Genomic DNA, 18,618 nt, shown 5'->3' on the forward strand with positions numbered 1-18,618 from the left:
ACAACCGTGTGTCCCCAGGCACAACCCCAGGGCTTTGGGAACAGTCGGTCCCCAGGCACAACAGTGTCCCCACCACAGCCACAGTGGGTCCCCAGGGCACAACGGTGTCCCCAGCACAGCCACCGCAGGCACAACCGTGTCCCCACGCACAACCGTGTCCCCAGCACAGCCACCACAGACACCACCGTGTCCCCAGCACAGCCGGTCGCCAGGAACAGTCAGTTCCTTGGGCACAGCTGTCCCTGGGCACAGTGTCCCCCCCCTGGCACAGTGTCCCCTCCTGGCCCTGGCCTTTCCCCAGCTAATTTTAGCCACCCCGCGTTCCCGGTGGCACCAGCGTCCCCAGCTGCGAGAATTGGTGACACGTTGGGGTGGGGATCAACCCCCCCCGCCCCACAAACTTCCCCCCCTCCTCCTGGGGTCACCCCCTGCGCTGGGGGGGCTGCAGGGAGGGACGCAGGTGTCCTGTCCCCCCCTTCGGCGAGCTGGGGGGTCGGTGTGGGGGGTCCGGATGCCTGGGTCCCCTGACACCTCCCCTCAGCTTTGGGTCAGCACGGGGGGGGTCAGGAGAGGGCAGCCCCCCCCCTCCCATCCCGCCCGGACACCTGGGTTCCCAGCGCTCGGCCAGGACCCCCCACCGCCCCGGATGCCTGGGTCCCACGGCTGCCTCCAGTGGGGGGGGGGGGTGGAGACCCCCAGCACGGGCGGGGGGAGGCGGGAGGAGCCCCCCCCGGCGCATAACGGGGGGGAGCGGAGAGGGGAGGGGGTTCGGGCGGGGGGGTCCGTGTCCGGCCAGGAGGGGCTGGGGGATGGAGGGGGGGTCTGGGGGGGGGCCGGCCCGGCCGGGTGGGCGGGGGGGGCCGGGCCGGGCGGGGCCGGGAGGGTTTTTCTCGGCCGCCTCCGCCGCCGTCCCCCCCGAGCGCCCCGGGCCGGGAGCAGCGACGGCAGCGCCATGGGCAGAGGGGTGAGTAGGGGCGGCCCGGGGCGCCCCCCGCCCACGCGAGGCACCCACCCACGCGGGGCACCCACACACCCCCCTTCCCCCTCCAGGGCACCCACCCCTGCGGGGACCCGGCACCTGCCCCTGGCACCCGCACCCCCAGCCCTGGGCACCCCCCAAGCGGGGCACCGCTGTCACCCGTGGGCACTTCCCCCCCCGGCACCCACCCACGGGCGTCTTGCAACCCCCAGGGTGCCACCGACACCCCCATCACCTCCGCGCCAACACCCCACACACAGTCACCCCCCCCCACAACCACCCGTTCCCGAGTGACCCCCGCCACGCGTGGGCGGCTACCCGGACGCCTGGGTCCCCCTCTCTTCAGGGAAGGAATGCGGGGGAAAAAGGGTCCCCTATGGTGGGGAAACTGAGGCACGGAACCGGGGTTCCCCCGCCTGGACCCCCCCTGTACCCCAGCACACATTCCCCTCCCCGTGCCCGTCCCCCACCCGTGCCCGTGGCCCCGTGCCCGCGGCTGCTCAGCGCCAGGGTCGCGGCTGCCGTGGCAACGGCCGCGGGGGGGCCCTGAGCCGGGGTTGGCACCTCGCCCGGGTCCCCCCCCATCCCACCGAGGCCCCCCCGCCCCGTCCCGCTTGGCACGGCCGGGACCCCCCACGCCGACACCCACCCAAAAAAGGGGTTACCCCGGAAAACGTGGGTGTCCCGTCCCCGGGTGTCCCCCCCGAGTCACCCCAGGGAAATACCGACGTGGGGGGGACACAGACACAACACCCACCATCCCCCCAAAATCCTGGGGTGCCGTAGCATTGGGACCCCCCCACCCATGCAAAGTATCCCCGCGGGGGGGGGGGGGACAGACAGCAGAGCTTCCCCACGCGAGATGTCGCCCCGTGGGGGGGTATGTGGGCGCCCCGCGTGTCTCCGTCCCCGCGGTAACACGACCCCCCCGCCCCGGCCGTTGTTCTTGGCACCGGGGCCGTTTTCCATGAGCGCATCGGCCCCCCCCGGCCCCTCCTGCTCCTGCCAAGCTCCGGGCGCGGGGACAGACGTGTCACCAGCCCTGCCAGCCCCGGGGACCCCCTGCTGCCGTGTCACCCCCGCCTGTCCCCTGCCCGCCGTGACACCCCTGCCTCTCCGGGACATTGCTGGTGGCGGTGGCGTGTCCCTCTCCACGGACTGTGGGGACCCCCCCATGGCCACGGGGACACCCCTGGGGACAGTGGCACCCCTGTGACTGCAGTGACACCACTGTGACTGCAGTGTCACCCCTTCCCCTGGTCCTGGGGACACTCCGATGACCACAGTGACCCTCCCATGACCACAGTGACCCTCCCATGACCACAGTGACCCCCTCCCCCCCAACCATGGTGGCCCCCTCCATGGGCAAAGCGACACCCCCGAGGCCTTGGGGACACCCCTGGGGACAGTGAGACCCCTGGGGACAGCGACAACCCTGTGACTGCAGTGTCACCCCTTCCCCAGGTCCTGGGGACCCTCCCATGACCACAGTGACCCCCCCCCCCCCCAACCACGGTGACCCCTCACCCCATGGACAAAGCGACACTCCCCCGTGGCCTTGGGGACACCCCCCCGTGGCCACAGTGACACCCCTGGGGACAGTGCCACCCCTGTGACCACAGAGCCACCCCTTCTCACAGTCTTGGGGACACTCCTATGACCACAGTGACCCCCTCACCACGGTGACCCCCCCACCAGCACAGTCCCAAGGACCCCCACCCCATGGACAAAGCGACACCCCCGTGGCCTTGGGGACACCCCTGTGGTCACAGTGACCCCACTGGGGACAGTGACCCCCCTGGGAACAGTGACACCCCCATGACTGCAGTGTCACCTCTCCCCCCAGTCCTGGGGACACTCCAGTGTGACCCCCATTACCTTAGTGACCCCCCCGCCCCAAACCACGGTGACCCCCCGCATGGACAAAGCAACACCCCCGCACCTTGGGGACACCCCTGTGGCCATGGGGACACCCCCGCACCTTGGGGACACCCCAGGGGACACTGACCCCCGCCCCCCCCCCCGCCATGACCACAGTGTCACCCCTGCCCTCACTGCCACCCCCCTACTTGTGTCCCCCCCACCCCTCGGTGCCCCCCATGCCCACGCTGCCCCCGGTGCCCGCAGCCCCCCCCGCGCCCCCGGTGACGCCCGTTCCCTCGCCGATGCCCGTGGCCACCGTGACCCCCATGCTGGCGGTGACATCCATGCCCATGGTAATGCCCGTGCCCCCCACGAGGCGAGGGCCGTGCGGCGGGGGGGACCCCACACGGCGGTGCCATTGTCCCCATGGGTGTCCCCCCCCCCTCCAAAATCCAGGCCGGCCGCGAGTACTCGCCCGCTGCCACCACCTCGGAGAATGGGGGGGGCAAGAGGAAGCAGAAGGAGAAGGAGCTGGATGAGCTGAAGAAGGAGGTGAACTTGGTGAGCAGGGGACCGGGGGGACAGTGGGGACAGAGGGGGCGGCTGGCGCGGCCCCCCCGGGGTGACATGGGGGACGTGTCCCCAACAGGACGACCACAAGCTGTCCCTGGATGAGCTGGGCAGGAAGTACCAGGTGGATCTGTCCCGGGTGAGATGTCCCCAAGTGGCACACTTCGGTGTCCTGTGTCCCTACTGCCCCCAGGGGTGAAAGCCACCTGTGTCCCCTGTCCCCTCCTACTCCCATGGGGGACACCCCCCGATGTCCCATGTCCCCTCCTGCCCCCATGGGTGACACCCACCCATGGGCCATGTCCCCTACTGTCCACATGGGGGACACCCACCAGTGTCCCCTGCCCCCGGGGTGACACCCACCCATGTCCCCTGTCCCCTTCTGTCCCCATGGGTGACACCCACCCATGTCCCCTGTCCCCTCCTGCCCCGGGGGTGACACCCACCCACGTCCCCTGTCCCCTCCTGTCCCCATGGGTGACACCCAGTCGTGTCCCCTGTCCCCTCCTGCCACCCTGTCCCCATGGGTGACACCCAGCTATGTCCCCTGTCCCTTCCTGCCCCGGGGTTGACACCCACCCATGTCCCCTGTCCCCTCCTGCCCCCATGGGGGGCACCAACCAGTGTCCCCTGTCCCCTCCTGCCACCCTGTCCCATTGGGTGACACCCACCCATGTCCCTTGTCCCCCCCTGCCCCTGGGGGTGACACCTACCCATGTCCCCTGTCCCCTCCTGACCCTGGGGGTGACACCCACCCATGTCCCCTGTCCCCTCCTGCCACCCTGTCCCCATGGGTGACACCCACCTGTGCCCCCATCCCCATTGTCCCCCCAGCCATACCCCACATGTCCCCTGCCCATGTCACCCTCAGGGTGTCCCCTGGCTCCCCAGTGGCACCGTGTGTCCCCCACCAGGGCCTGACCAACGCGCGGGCGGCCGAGATCCTGGTTCAGGACGGTCCCAACGCGCTGACGCCCCCCCCGACCACCCCCGAGTGGGTCAAGTTCTGCCGGCAGCTTTTCGGGGGCTTCTCCATCCTGCTCTGGATCGGCGCCATCCTCTGCTTCCTGGCCTACGGCATCCAGGCAGCCATGGAGGACGAGCCCTCCAACGACAACGTGAGCGGGGGCGCCATGGGGGGCGATGGGGGGCACTTAGAGGGGGGCTGGGGGTGATGAGGGGGTCACCATGGGGGATGAGCCCTCCAATGACAACGTGAGCGGGGGCGCCATGGGGGGCGATGGGGGGCACTTAGAGGGGGGCTGGGGGATGATGAGGGGGTCACCATGGGGGACGAGCCCTCCAATGACAACGTGAGTGGGGGCGCCATGGGGGGCACTTAGAGGGGGGCTGGGGATGATGAGGGGGTCACCATGGGGGACGAGCCCTCCAATGACAATGTGAGCAGGGGGCGCGATGGGGGGCGATGGGGGGCACTTAGAGGGGGGCTGGGGGGTGATGAGGGGGTCACCATGGGGGATGAGCCCTCCAATGACAACGTGAGCAGGGGCGCTATGGGGGGCGATGGGGGGCACTTAGAGGGGGGCTGGGGGGTGATGAGGGGGTCACCATGGGGGATGAGCCCTCCAAGGACAACGTGAGCAGGGGGTGCCATGGGGGGCGATGGGGGGCACTTAGAGGGGGGCTGGGGGTGATGAGGGGGTCACCATGGAGGACGAGCCCTCCAATGACAACGTGAGCAGGGGCGCCATGGGGGGGGATGGGGGGCACTTAGAGTGGGGTTGGGGGTGATGAGGGGGTCACCATGGGGGATGAGCCCTCCTATGACAATGTGAGCAGGGGACGCGATGGGGGGCGATGGGGGGCACTTAGAGAGGGGCTGGGGGATGATGAGGGGGTCACCATGGGGGATGAGCCCTCCAATGACAACGTGAGTGGGGACACCATGGGGGGCACTTAGAGGGGGGCTGGGGGTGATGAGGGGGTCACCATGGAGGACGAGCCCTCCAATGACAACGTGAGTGGGGGCGCCATGGGGGGCACTTAGAGGGGGGCTGGGAGTGATGAGGGGGTCACCATGGGGGACGAGCCCTCCAACGACAACGTGAGCGGGGGCGCCATGGGGGGCGATGGGGGGCACTTAGAGGGGGGCTGGGGGTGATGAGGGGGTCACCATGGGGGATGAGCCCTCCAATGACAATGTGAGCAGGGGGTGCGATGGGGGGCGATGGGGGCACTTAGAGGGGGGCTGGGGGTGATGAGGGGGTCACCATGGGGGATGAGCCCTCCAATGACAACATGAGCAGGGGGCGCGATAGGGGGCGATGGGGGGCACTTAGAGGGGGGCTGGGGGTGATGAGGGGGTCACCATGGGGGACGAGCCCTCCAACGACACCGTGAGCAGGGGAGCCATGGGGGGCGATGGGGGCACTTAGAGAGGGGCTGGGTGTGATGAGGGGGTCACCATGGGGGATGAGCCCTCCAACGACAACGTGAGCGGGGGAGCCATGGGGGGCGATGGGGGCACTTAGAGAGGGGCTGGGTGTGATGAGGGGGTCACCATGGAGGACGAGCCCTCCAACGACAACGTGAGCGGGGGCGCCATGGGGGGCACTTAGAGGGGGGCTGGGGGTGATGAGGGGGTCACCATGGGGGACGAGCCCTCCAATGACAACGTGAACGGGGGTGCCAGGGGGGGCGATGGGGGCACTTAGAGAGGGGCTGAGGGTGATGAGGGGGTCACCATGGGGGACGAGCCCTTCAATGACAACGTGAGCGGGGGGCGCGATGGGGGGCGTTGGGGGGTACTTAGAGGTGGGCTGGGGATGATGAGGGGGTCACCATGGGGGACGAGCCCTCCAATGACAACGTGAACAGGGGTGCCAGGGGGGGCGATGGGGGGCACTTACAGGGGGGCTGGGGGTGATGAGGGGGTCAGCATGGGGGATGAGCTCTCCAGCAACTATGGGAGGGTTCAGGTATTGTGGCGGGGGGCACAAGGAACTTGGGGGGGCACAGGTGTCACAGGGGGCCATGAGCATCATGAGGATTGGGGGGCAATGGGTGTCATGTGGGGCATGGGGACCCTGAGAGGCACAGGGACCCTGAGGGGCACGGGCACCTTTTGGGGGGCACAGGCACCCTTGGGGGACACAGGCAACCTGGGGGGGGGGGCACAGGCACATTTGGGGGGCACAAGAACATTTTGGGGACACGGCCATCACGGGGATGTTGGGACATGGGCGCTGGGGGGGTGCACAAGCACTGTATGAGCATGGGCACCTTGGGGGGCACAGTCACCTTTTGGGGGGCACAGTCACCTTTTGGGGGGCACAGGCATCATGGGGGGGCTGTGGGCATCACGAGAATTGGGGGGGGCGATGGGTGTCATGTGGGGCATGGGGACCCTGAGAGGCACAGGCACCTTGGGGGGGCACAGGCAACTTTTGGGGGTACGGGCATCATGGGGATGTTGGGACATGGGGTGCACAAGTGCTGCAGAACCGTGGGCACCCATGGGGGGCACCAGGACCCGGGGGGGGCACCAGGACCCTGGGGGGGGCACAGGCACCCTTGGGAGGCCACAGACATCATGGGGACGTGGGGTCTGTGGGGTCCTTGAGCACCCTGGGGTGCACAAGCACTGGGTGGGGGGGGAACAGGTACCATGGGGACATGGGCATTGCAGGGGACACAGGCACCCAGGGGGCTCCATTGCAGTCTTGGGGGGCAAATGGGCCAGGGGGGCACAGGGGGGGTCCCCTCCTGCACCCCAGGGTGCTGAGGTGCCACCTGGTCCCAGCTGTACCTGGGGGTGGTCCTGGCTGCCGTTGTCATTGTCACCGGCTGCTTCTCCTACTACCAAGAAGCCAAAAGCTCCAAGATCATGGACTCCTTCAAGAACATGGTGCCCCAGGTAGGACCCTGGTGGGGGCACAGGGGGTGCTGGGGGGTGCCTGGGTTCCTTAGGGTGCCCGGGTGTCCCTCAGGGTGTCCCTCGGGGTGTCCCTCGGGGTGTCCCTCGGGGTGTCCCTCAGGGTGTCCTGTCACCCCTTCCAGCAAGCGCTGGTGATCCGTGAGGGCGAGAAGATCCAGATCAACGCGGAGAACGTGGTGGTGGGCGACCTGGTGGAGGTGAAGGGGGGGGACCGCGTCCCCGCCGACATGCGCATCATCTCGTCCCACGGCTGCAAGGTGGGGGGCACCGGGAGACATGGGGAGCACCAGGAAGTGTGGGGACAATGGGGCTGGCATGGGGACACTGGGGCCGGCATGGGGACACTGGAGCCGGCACGGGGACACTGGGACCGGCATGGGGACACTGAGGCTGGCATGGGGACACTGGGGCCGGCATGGGGACACTGGCGCCAGCATGGGGACACTGGGGCCGGCATGGGGACACTGGCGCCAGCATGGGGACACTGAGGCTGGCATGGGGACACTCTGGACAGCATGGGGACACTGGGGCCGACATGGGGACACTGGACCCGGCACGGGGACAATGGGGCTGGCATGGGGACACTGGGGCTGGCATGGGGACACTGGAACCCGCATGGGGACACTGGGGCCGGCATGGGGACACTGGAACCAGCATGGGGACACTGGACCCGGCACGGGGACAATGGGGCTGGCATGGGGACACTCTGACTGGCATGGGGACACTGGGACTGGCATGGGGACACTGGGACTGGCATGGGGACACTGGGGCTGGTATGGAGACACTCTGGCTGGCATGGGGACACTGGGGCCGGCATGGGGACACTGGGGCTGGCATGGGGAGACTCTGGCTGGCATGGGGACACTGGGGCCGGCATGGGGACACTGGAGCTGGCATGGGGACATTCTGGCCGGCATGGGAACACTGGGGCTGGCATGGGGAGACTCTGACTGGCATGGGGACACTGGGGCTGGCATGGGGACACTGGGGCCAGCATGGGGACAACAGGGCTGGCACCCTGTGGCCCCTATGGCCCAGGGGTCCATCCAGCTGAGCCCCCATGCGTGTCACCCACCCCATGTCCCCCCCCAGGTGGACAACTCGTCACTGACGGGGGAGTCGGAGCCGCAGACGCGCTCGCCCGAGTTCACCCACGAGAACCCACTGGAGACCCGCAACATCTGCTTCTTCTCCACCAACTGCGTGGAAGGTGGGTCCTGGGGGTCCCTGCCCGTGCCAGGGGGTTTCTGGGGGGGTCCTTGGCTGTGTCACCGCTCCCTGGGTTGTGTCACCCCCCAGGCACCGCCCGCGGCATCGTCATCTCGACGGGGGACCGCACGGTGATGGGGCGCATCGCGTCGCTGGCCTCAGGGCTGGAGGTGGGCCGCACGCCCATCGCCATGGAGATCGAGCACTTCATCCGCCTCATCACCGGCGTCGCCGTCTTCCTCGGCCTCTCCTTCTTCATCCTCTCCCTCATCCTGGGCTACACGTGGCTGGAGGCCGTCATCTTCCTCATCGGCATCATCGTGGCCAACGTCCCCGAGGGGCTGCTGGCCACCGTCACCGTGAGGGCCAGCGGAGCAGAGGGGTGGGGTGGTGCGGGGGCACTGGTTCTACTGGGAGGAAGGTGATGGGTGCTGGTTCCACTGGGAGAGAAGTGATGGGTGCTGGTTCTACTGGGAGGGAGGTGATGGGTGCTGGTTCCACTGGGAGAGAGGTGATGGGTGCTGGTTCTACTGGGAGGGAGGTGATGGGTTCTGGTTCCACTGGGAGAGAAGTGATGGGTACTGGTTCCACTGTGAAGAAGATGATGGGTGCTGGTACTACTGGGAGGAAGATGATGGGTGCTGGTTCTACTGGGAGGAAGATGATGGGTGCTGGTTCCACTGGGAGAGAGGTGATGGGTGCTGGTTCTACTGGGAGAAAGATGATAGGTGCTGGTTCTACTGGGAGAGAAGTGATGGGTGCTGGTTCTACTGGGAGGGAAGTGATGGGTACTGGTTCCACTGGGAGGAAGATGATGGGTGCTGGTTCCACTGGGAGAGAGGTGATGGGTGCTGGTTCTACTGGGAGGGAGGTGGTGGGTGCTGGTTCTATTGGGAGGAAGGTGATGGGCAGAAGATGATGGGTGCTGGTTCTACTGGGTGGGAGGTGATGGGCTCTGGTTCTACTGGGAGGAAGATGATGGGCACTGGTTCTACTGGGAGGGAGGTGGCGGGCGCTGGTTCTGCTGGTCCGACCCAGGTTCCCCAGCAATGCCCTGTGCTCACTGACCCCCATGGGTGCCCCTGTGCCCCCCAGGTGTGCCTGACGCTGACGGCCAAGCGCATGGCGCGCAAGAACTGCCTGGTGAAGAACCTGGAGGCCGTGGAGACCTTGGGCTCCACCTCCACCATCTGCTCCGACAAGACCGGCACCCTCACCCAGAACCGCATGACGGTGGCGCACATGTGGTTCGACAACCAGATCCACGAGGCCGACACCACCGAGGACCAGTCGGGTGGGTGGGGGGCACCCGGAGCACCCCAAACCCCAGCAGCACCCAGGACACCCCTTTTCTTACCTTGCATCCAGATTTTGACCTCCTGGCACCCCAGGGCACCTCTGGGAGCACAGGGGGTGTCCCCAGCGGAGGGTGGGGACTTGGGGTGGCTGATGGGGCCGCTGTCCCCCAGGTGCCACCTTCGACAAGCGCTCGCCCACCTGGGCGGCCCTGGCTCGCATCGCCGGGCTCTGCAACCGCGCCGTCTTCAAGCCGGGCCAGGAGAACATCTCCATTTCCAAGGTACCCCCCCAAAATCCTCCCCCGAAGAGCCGGGACGGTGGCGGTGTCACCGGTGTCACCCTGAGCGCCTGTCCCCACAGAGGGACACGGCGGGGGACGCGTCGGAGTCGGCGCTGCTCAAGTGCATCCAGCTCTCCTGCGGCTCCGTCAAGAAGATGCGGGACAAGAACCCCAAAGTCACCGAGATCCCCTTCAACTCCACCAATAAATACCAGGTGTGGGGGGACCGGTGGTGGCCACGGGGACACTGGGGACAGTCCTGGGGTGCCACACGGTGCCAGTGTCCCCTGTTGTGCCCGCAGTTGTCCATCCATGAGCGGGAGGACGACCCGCAAGGGCATCTCCTGGTGATGAAAGGGGCCCCCGAGCGCATCCTGGACCGCTGCTCCCGCATCCTGCTGCAGGGCCAGGAGCTGCCGCTGGACCCCGAGATGCGCGAGGCCTTTCAGAACGCGTACCTGGAGCTGGGGGGGCTGGGGGAGCGCGTCCTGGGTGAGCAGGGGGCACCGGGGCTGTGGGGCACAGGGCAGAGATGGGGGGCATGTGGGGGAGATGGGGGGGACATGAGGGACATGGGGATGTGGGGGAGATGGGGGGACATGGGGATGTGGGAGAGATGGGGGAGACATGAGGGACATGGGGATGTGGGGGAGATGGGGGGACATGGGAGACATGGGGATGTGGGGGAGATGGGGGGACATGGGGATATGGGGATGTGGGGGAGATGGGGGACATGGGGATGTGGGAGAGATGGGGGAGACATGAGGGACATGGGGATGTGGGGGAGATGGGGGGACATGGGAGACATGGGGATGTGGGGGAGATGGGGGGGACATGAGGGACATGGGGATGTGGGGGGGATGGGGGGACATGGGAGACATGGGGATGTGGGGGAGATGAGGGGGACATGAGGGACATGGGGATGTGGGGGAGATGGGGGGACATGGGAGACATGGGGATGTGGGGGAGATGGGGGGACATGAGGGACATGAGGACGTGGGGGAGATGGGGGGACATGAGGATGTGGGGGAGATGGGGGGACATGAGGATGTGGGGGAGATGGGGGGGGACATGAGGGACATGGGGACGTGGGGGAGATGTGGGACATGGGGATATGGGGAACACGGGGGATATGGGGAACATGGGGAGCATGGGGATGTGGGGAACATGGGGGACCTGGGGACATGGGAACATGTGGGACGTGGGAATGTGGAGAACATGGGGGACACGGGGATATGGGGGACATGGGAGATGTGGGGGACATGGGGATATGGGGGACATGAAGGACATGGGGATGTGGGGGAGATGTGGGACGTGGGGATCTGGGGAACATGGGGGACTTGGGGACATGTGGGACGTGGGGATGTGGAGAACATGGGGGACATAGGGATATGAGAGACGTGGGGATGTGGGAGATGTGGGGGACATGGGGATATGGGTGATGTGGGGACATGGGGGACGTGAGGATATGTGGGACATGGAGGGGTGTGGGGATGTGGGGGACATGGGGATGTCAGGGACATGGGGGACATGGCGATACGGGGGACGTGGGGGATGTGGGAGATGTGGGGGACATGGGGGACGTGGGGATGTGGGGGACATGGGAATGTCAGGAACATAGGGGACATGGGGATATGTGGGACATGAGGGACATGAGGACATGGTGGCAGGGGGATGAAGGAGGTGGGGGCAAAGGGACACTGGGACAGGGGAATGCGAGTGACATGAGGGTGTAGGGACACGGGCAATGTGACAGGAGACACGAGCTGGGGCGGGGGGGTAAGAACTTGGGGACACTTGGGGACACAGGGGACATGGGGTGCACAAGGGACCTGGGGTCAAAGGTGTCACTGGGGAGGTCACAGCAAGGATGAGGAGCACCAAGGGAGGGCAGGGGGGCTCGGGGGTGTCCCCACCCCATGACCCGCCCGTGTCCCCCAGGTTTCTGTCACCTCTACCTGCCCCCGGACAAGTTCCCGCGCGGGTTCAAGTTCGATGCCGACGAGGTGAACTTCCCCACCAGCGACCTCGTCTTCGTGGGGCTCATGTCCATGATCGACCCCCCCCGCGCCGCCGTCCCTGATGCCGTGGGCAAGTGTCGCAGCGCCGGCATCAAGGTGAGACCCCCCCGGCCCCCCTCCCAAGCTGTCACCCCTCTGCGTGCCCCCCAAAGTGACCATGGTGACCAGGGGCCACCCCATCGCTGCCAAGGCCATTGCCAAGCTCCCTTGGGGTCGCCCCATCTCTGCGCCTCCTGGGGACGCCCCCAGTGGGGTGTGACCCCTCTGCATCCCCCCCCAGGTGATCATGGTGACCGGGGACCACCCCATCACGGCCAAGGCCATTGCCAAGGGGGTGGGGATCATCTCGGAGGGCAACGAGACGGTGGAGGACATTGCGGCGCGGCTCAACATCCCGGTCAGCCAGGTCAACCCCCGGTAGGTGCCGGTGCCAGGGGGGAATTGGGGCTCCAGCACCCCGAATTGGGGGCTTATTCCAACCTTTCTTGGCATAAGGATGGTCCAAGCAAGATGACCCAGCGCTAGACAGTGGCTGCATAGTTTGTAAAATCTTCAGTAGGGTCATAAACTGTTTTGTGGGACAGAGACTGAGCTTTCAGGAGGAGAACAAGGAGGCTGAGGAGGTGTCGAGGTGACAATAAGACCGTGGCAGATGTATTGTTACCTCCTCTTCCCCCTTCAGCCCCTCCATCTCCTCCTTCCCACTAAGGACAGGGGATCGGGAGGGAAAGGACAGAGAGAAGAGAGTTGGGAAAATTAAAGACTATTGATAAAATAGAGAAAATAATACAAAATATACAAACCCAATGTTGAAAGTCCCGGCAACTGCAGAGCCGGCAGCCGAAGTCCCGGGCTGGACTCTCCAGCCAACCGGAGCTGGATTCACTCTCTCACTGGCCTCAGTTCACAAGCCGGCAGCCAAAGTCCCGGACTGGACTCTCCAGCCAACCGGAGCTGGATTCACTCTCTCACTGGCCTCAGTTGGCAGGGACGACTCGCAAGGTCCTCTCCTAATGTCGCCATAAGGAAACGGGGCGAGATCCTCGTGATCTCCCACTTCTCTATGAAGTATCAGGTGGATGGGATGGTGTACTCAGTTGGTCAGGTTTTGGTCCCCAGACGAAAAACACCAAAGTGTTTATTTCACATACTTGTAATAAGAGCAAGGATAATATAGGACATGATGCCAGGAAAGGAGGTCAAGGAGAGGCCAATGGCCTTCAGATGAGGGCATTGACCTCCATCCGAAACGCAGGGAGGCCAAGGCCTGCGTGGTGCACGGCTCCGACCTGAAGGACATGAGCTCGGAGCAGCTGGACGAGATCCTCAAGAACCACACGGAGATCGTCTTCGCCCGCACGTCCCCCCAGCAGAAGCTCATCATCGTGGAGGGCTGCCAGCGCCAGGTGGCCCCTGTGTCCCCATGGCCCCTGCTGTCCCCGTGTGCCCTGCTGGCCCACGATGTCCCCGTGCAACATGGTGCCACCACTTCTGTGCAGTCCCTGTGCCCCACTCTGTCCCCATCCCTGTGCTCCATGCAGTGCCCCTGGCCCCCTACACCAAGGGGTCCTGGTGTCCCCGTGGTGTTCCCATCCCTGTGCCCCATGGTGTCTCCACCCTCGTGCCCACAGTGCCCCTGTCCCCATGGTGTCCCCATCCCTGTGCCCCATGGTGTCTCCATCCTTGTGCTCACAGTGCCCCTGTCCCCATGGTGTCCCCATCACTGTGCCCCACAGTGTCTCCGTCCTCATGCCCAGAGTGCCCCTGTCCCCATGATGTCCCCATGATGTCCCCATGATGTCCCCGTGGTGTCCCCGTGGTGTCCCCATGGTGTCTCCATGCCCCACGGTTTCTCCATCTTTGTGCCCACAGTGCCCCTGTCCCCAAGGTGTCCCCATGGTGTCCCCATCCCTGTACGCCATGGTGTCTCCATCCTGTGCCCACAGTGCCCCTGTCCCCATGCTGTCCCTGTGGTGTCCCCATGCCCCATGGTGTCTCCGTCCTCGTGCCCACAGAGCCCCTGTCCCCATGGTGTCGTCATCCCTGTACCCCATGGTGTCTCCATCCTGTGCCCACAGTGCTCCTGTCCCCATGGTGTCCCCATCACTGTGCCCCACGGTGTCTCCATCCTCATGCCCACAGTGCTCCTGTCCCCATGGTGACCCCATGATGTCCCTATGGTGTCCCCATCCCTGTGCCCCACAGTGTCTCCGTCCTCATGCCCAGAGTGCCCCAGTCCCCATGGTGTCCCTGTGGTGTCCCCATGGTGTCCCCATACCCCACGGTTTCTCCATCTTTGTGCCCACAGTGCCCCTGTCCCCAAGGTGTCCCCGTGGTGTCCCCATGCCCCTCAACACCCCACGCCCCATCCCCACTGTTCCTGACCCCCGTGTCCCCAGGGGGCCATCGTGGCGGTGACGGGGGACGGGGTGAACGACTCCCCGGCGCTGAAGAAAGCCGACATCGGCATCGCCATGGGCATCGCCGGCTCCGACGTCTCCAAGCAGGCGGCCGACATGATCCTGCTGGACGACAACTTTGCCTCCATCGTCACCGGCGTGGAGGAAGGTCAGGGATGAACCCGTGGGGAGGATGATGATGATGGGGACACCCCGGTGACACCCCGCTGTCCCCCACACAAGGCCGCCTGATCTTTGACAACCTGAAGAAGTCAATCGCATACACCCTGACCAGCAACATCCCCGAGATCACCCCCTTCCTCCTCTTCATCATCGCCAACATCCCGCTGCCGCTGGGCACCGTCACCATCCTCTGCATCGACCTGGGCACCGACATGGTGAGGACGGGGGGTCGCGGGGGGTGACAGGGGGTGACACGGGGGGTGACGGACGCCGGTCCCCCCCAGGTCCCCGCCATCTCGCTGGCCTACGAGGCGGCCGAGAGCGACATCATGAAGCGGCAGCCGCGGAACCCGCGGACGGACAAGCTGGTGAATGAGAGGCTGATCAGCATGGCCTACGGGCAGATCGGTGCGATGGGGGGGACACGGGGGACGGGGGGGACAGGGGACTACGGACAGATCAGTGCAATGGGGGGACACGGGGGACAGGGGTGGACAGGAGCCTATGGACAGATCAGTGTGATGGGGACACAGGGACAGGGCGGGACAGGGGACTACGGACAGATCTGTGCAATGGGGGGGACATGGGGGACGGGGGGGACAGGGGACTATGGACAGATTGGTGCGATGGGGGGGACACGGGGGACAGGAGGGACACAGGGGACAGGGGGGACAGGGGCCTATGGGCAGATTGGTGTGACGGGGGGGACACGGGGGACAGGGGGGACAGGGGACTACGGACAGATCTGTGCAATGGGGGGGACACAGGGGACAGGGGGGACAGGGGCCTATGGGCAGATTGGTGCGATGGGGGGACATCGGGGACAGAGGGGAACAGGGGCCTATGGGCAGATCGGTGTGATGGGGACATGGGGGACAGGGGGGGACAGGGGCTTGTGGGCAGATCAGTGTGACGGGGGGACACAGGGGACAGGAGGGGATAGGGTTATATGGGCAGATTGGTGCGATGGGGACACGGGGGACAGGGGGGGACAGGGGACTACGGACAGATTGGTGCGATGAGGGGGACACAGGGGACAGGGGGGGACAGAGGCCTATGGGCAGATTGGTGTGACAGGGGTGACACGGGGGACAGGGGACTATGGACAGATCAGTGTGATGGGGGGGACACGGGGGACAGGGGGGGATAGGGTTACATGGGCAGATCGGTGCGATGGGGACCCGGGGGGACAGGAGACACTGGGGACACAGGGCACCCACTGGAGGTGCCAAGGGACGTCCCCCGAGGTGACATCAATCCCCCATCCTGGGATGTGATCCCGATGCTGATCCCCAATCTGGGAGCCAGTCCCTGATCCCTGTACTGATCCCCAATCCCTGTGCTGGTCCCTGATCCCAGTGGATCCCAGTGCTGATCTCTGGTCCCAGTGCCAATCCCTGATCCCAGTGCCCATCCTCAATCCCAGTGCAAACCCCTGATCCCAATTCTGACCCCAGCGCCAATCCCTGATCCTGATTCTGATCCCAGCACTGATCCCCGCTCCCCGTTGTGGATCCCGCAGGGATGATCCAGGCGCTGGGCGGGTTCTTCACCTACTTCGTGATCCTGGCGGAGAACGGGTTCCTGCCCGGGACGCTGGTGGGGATCCGCCTGGCCTGGGACGACCGCTCCACCAACGACCTGGAGGATTCCTACGGCCAGGAGTGGGTGCGTGGGGCCTCCTGAACCCCCCCGTGCACCCCCATGCACCTCCCGTGCACGCTTGTGCATCCCCATGCACCTCTCGTGTACCCTTGTGCACCCTCGTGCATCCCTTGTGCAATCCCATGCACCCCCCATGTACCCCACATGCACCCGCGTGCATGCTTTGTACACCCCCATGCACCCCTCGTGCACCCTTGTGCATCCCCATGCACCCCTCGTGTACCCCCCCGTGCACCCTCGTGCATCCCTTGTGCAATCCCATACACCCACATGCGCCCTTGTGCATCCCTGTGTACCCCCCCATGCACCCTTGTGCACCCTTGTGCACCCCCATACACCCCTCATGTACCCCCCCCGTGCACCCTCGTGCATCCCTTGTGCAACCCCCGTGCACCCTCCATGCACCCTTGTGCATCCCTTGTGCAACCCCCATGCACCCCTCATGCATCCCCATGCACCCCTAACGTACCCCCGTGCACCCTTGTGCATCCCTTGTGCAACCCCATGCAACCCCATGCACCCCTCATGTACCCCCATACACCCTTGTGCACCCCTAACGTACCCCCATGCACCCTCATGCATCCCTTTTGCACGCCCTGTGCACCCCCATGCACCCCTCATGTACCCCCATGCACCCTTGTGCGCCCCCATGCACCCCTAACGTACCCCCATGCACCCTCATGCATCCCTTGTGCACCCCCTGTGCACCCCCATGCACCCCTCATGTACCCCCATGCACCCTTGTGCGCCCCCATGCACCCCTAACGTACCCCCCCATGCACCCTCATGCATCCCTTTTGCACCCCCTGTGCACCCCTCATGTACCCCCATGCACCCTCATGCATCCCTTGTGCAACCCCCGTGCACCCCCATGCGCCCTTGTGCACCCCCATGCACCCCCGGTGCACCCCCATGCACCCTCATGCATCCCTTGTGCACCCCCCCGTGCACCCCCATGCACCCCCACGCACATCCATGCACCCCTCATGCACCCTCATGCACACCCTTGCACGCTCATGCACCTGCACCGTGCGTGCTTGTGCGTGCTCCCCCATGCACGGGGGGTCCCGGGGGGGTCCCGCTGAGCCCGTGTCCCCCCCCAGACGTACGAGCAGCGCAAGGTGGTGGAGTTCACGTGCCACACGGCGTTCTTCGCCAGCATCGTGGTGGTGCAGTGGGCCGACCTCATCATCTGCAAGACCCGACGCAACTCCGTCTTCCAGCAGGGCATGAAGTGGGTGACCCCCCCACCCCGAAACCCCAGCACCCATGGGTGCCCCCCACCCAACACCCACCCCCCGACGGTGCTGTTTTCCCATAGGAACAAGATCCTGATTTTCGGGTTGCTGGAGGAGACGGCGTTGGCCGCGTTCCTGTCCTATTGCCCTGGCATGGGGGTGGCCCTGCGCATGTACCCCCTCAAGTGAGTCTGGGAGGATGGGGGGTGCCCCCCCACCCATGGGTGCCCCCCACTAACGCTTCTTCCCCCTCTAGGGTCACCTGGTGGTTCTGCGCCTTCCCCTACAGCCTCCTCATCTTCGCCTATGACGAGGTGCGCAAGCTCATCCTGCGCCGCTACCCCGGCGGTGAGTGACCCCCCCGGTGTGACCCCCCCATGGGTATCACCCCCCCCGGGTGGGCATCGCTCTCCCCTGCACCCCTAAACCCCCCCAGTACGGGCTTTCCCCCCCTTTGCACCCCAAAAGCATCGCTGCTCCCCCCAAACTGGCCCAGCCCCCGACCCCCCCGTGTTGGTTTGCTGCACCCCCCTTAGGGCTGGCACCTGCACCCCAAGAAGTGAGGGGGCACCCAGGGAGGGGTTGGGGGGTACCCAAGGTGGGTGGGGGGGCACCCATGGGGGGTGGGGAGACACGGGGAGCCCCCATGGGAAAAGAAGTGGGGGGCCCCCCAGGAGAGATGCGGGGACACCCCCAGAACCTGGAGGGGGGGACACCCCCCATTTCACCCCACTGACACCCCCCCCTTTACAGGCTGGGTGGAGAAGGAGACCTACTATTAAATATCCGTGCGGCCCCCCCTCACCCCACCCTGCACCCCCCTACTAACCCCGTGGGCACAGCGTGGGGGGGTCGGGCCCCCCCTGGTCAATGGGGGACCCAGGAGTGCGTGGAGCGCCCCACGGAGCACCCAGACCCCCCCCCCCCACCCCCCAACTTCAGAGCAATAAACCAGTTTAACCCTTTTGTGCACTGGTCTGTGCTGGGGGGCTTTTGGGGGGGGCAGAGGGACCA

The 18,618-nt window shown here is 66.0% G+C and overlaps 1 protein-coding gene across 4 annotated transcripts; it reads left to right on the forward strand.

The window, feature by feature from the left end:
• The first annotated feature begins 880 nt into the window (after positions 1 to 880).
• Positions 881 to 18,570, forward strand: LOC136112718 (sodium/potassium-transporting ATPase subunit alpha-2). Of its 4 annotated transcripts, XM_065857526.2 has the most exons (24): positions 923 to 964; positions 3,107 to 3,195; positions 3,299 to 3,403; positions 3,492 to 3,551; positions 4,327 to 4,530; positions 7,176 to 7,289; positions 7,433 to 7,567; positions 8,403 to 8,520; positions 8,610 to 8,878; positions 9,615 to 9,813; positions 9,989 to 10,098; positions 10,179 to 10,313; positions 10,401 to 10,590; positions 12,040 to 12,215; positions 12,400 to 12,536; positions 13,375 to 13,525; positions 14,519 to 14,687; positions 14,762 to 14,916; positions 14,986 to 15,109; positions 16,224 to 16,369; positions 17,470 to 17,600; positions 17,688 to 17,789; positions 17,861 to 17,952; positions 18,358 to 18,570. In XM_065857526.2, exons 2-24 carry the CDS (start codon positions 3,145 to 3,147, stop codon positions 18,384 to 18,386), a joined length of 3,102 nt encoding a protein of 1,033 aa, XP_065713598.1. In that variant the 5' UTR covers positions 923 to 964; positions 3,107 to 3,144; the 3' UTR covers positions 18,387 to 18,570. The 4 variants fall into 4 exon arrangements, with proteins under 4 accessions (XP_065713599.1, XP_065713598.1, XP_071656537.1 ...); XM_065857527.2 differs by lacking the exon at positions 3,107 to 3,195 and having other exon boundaries at positions 881 to 964; XM_071800436.1 differs by lacking the exons at positions 923 to 964; positions 3,107 to 3,195; positions 3,299 to 3,403; positions 3,492 to 3,551; positions 4,327 to 4,530 and adding an exon at positions 5,853 to 5,865.
• The last annotated feature ends 48 nt before the right edge of the window (positions 18,571 to 18,618 follow it).

This window comes from Patagioenas fasciata, chromosome 30 (genome assembly GCF_037038585.1).
Source record: "Patagioenas fasciata isolate bPatFas1 chromosome 30, bPatFas1.hap1, whole genome shotgun sequence".
NCBI classification, from domain to species: domain Eukaryota; kingdom Metazoa; phylum Chordata; class Aves; order Columbiformes; family Columbidae; genus Patagioenas; species Patagioenas fasciata.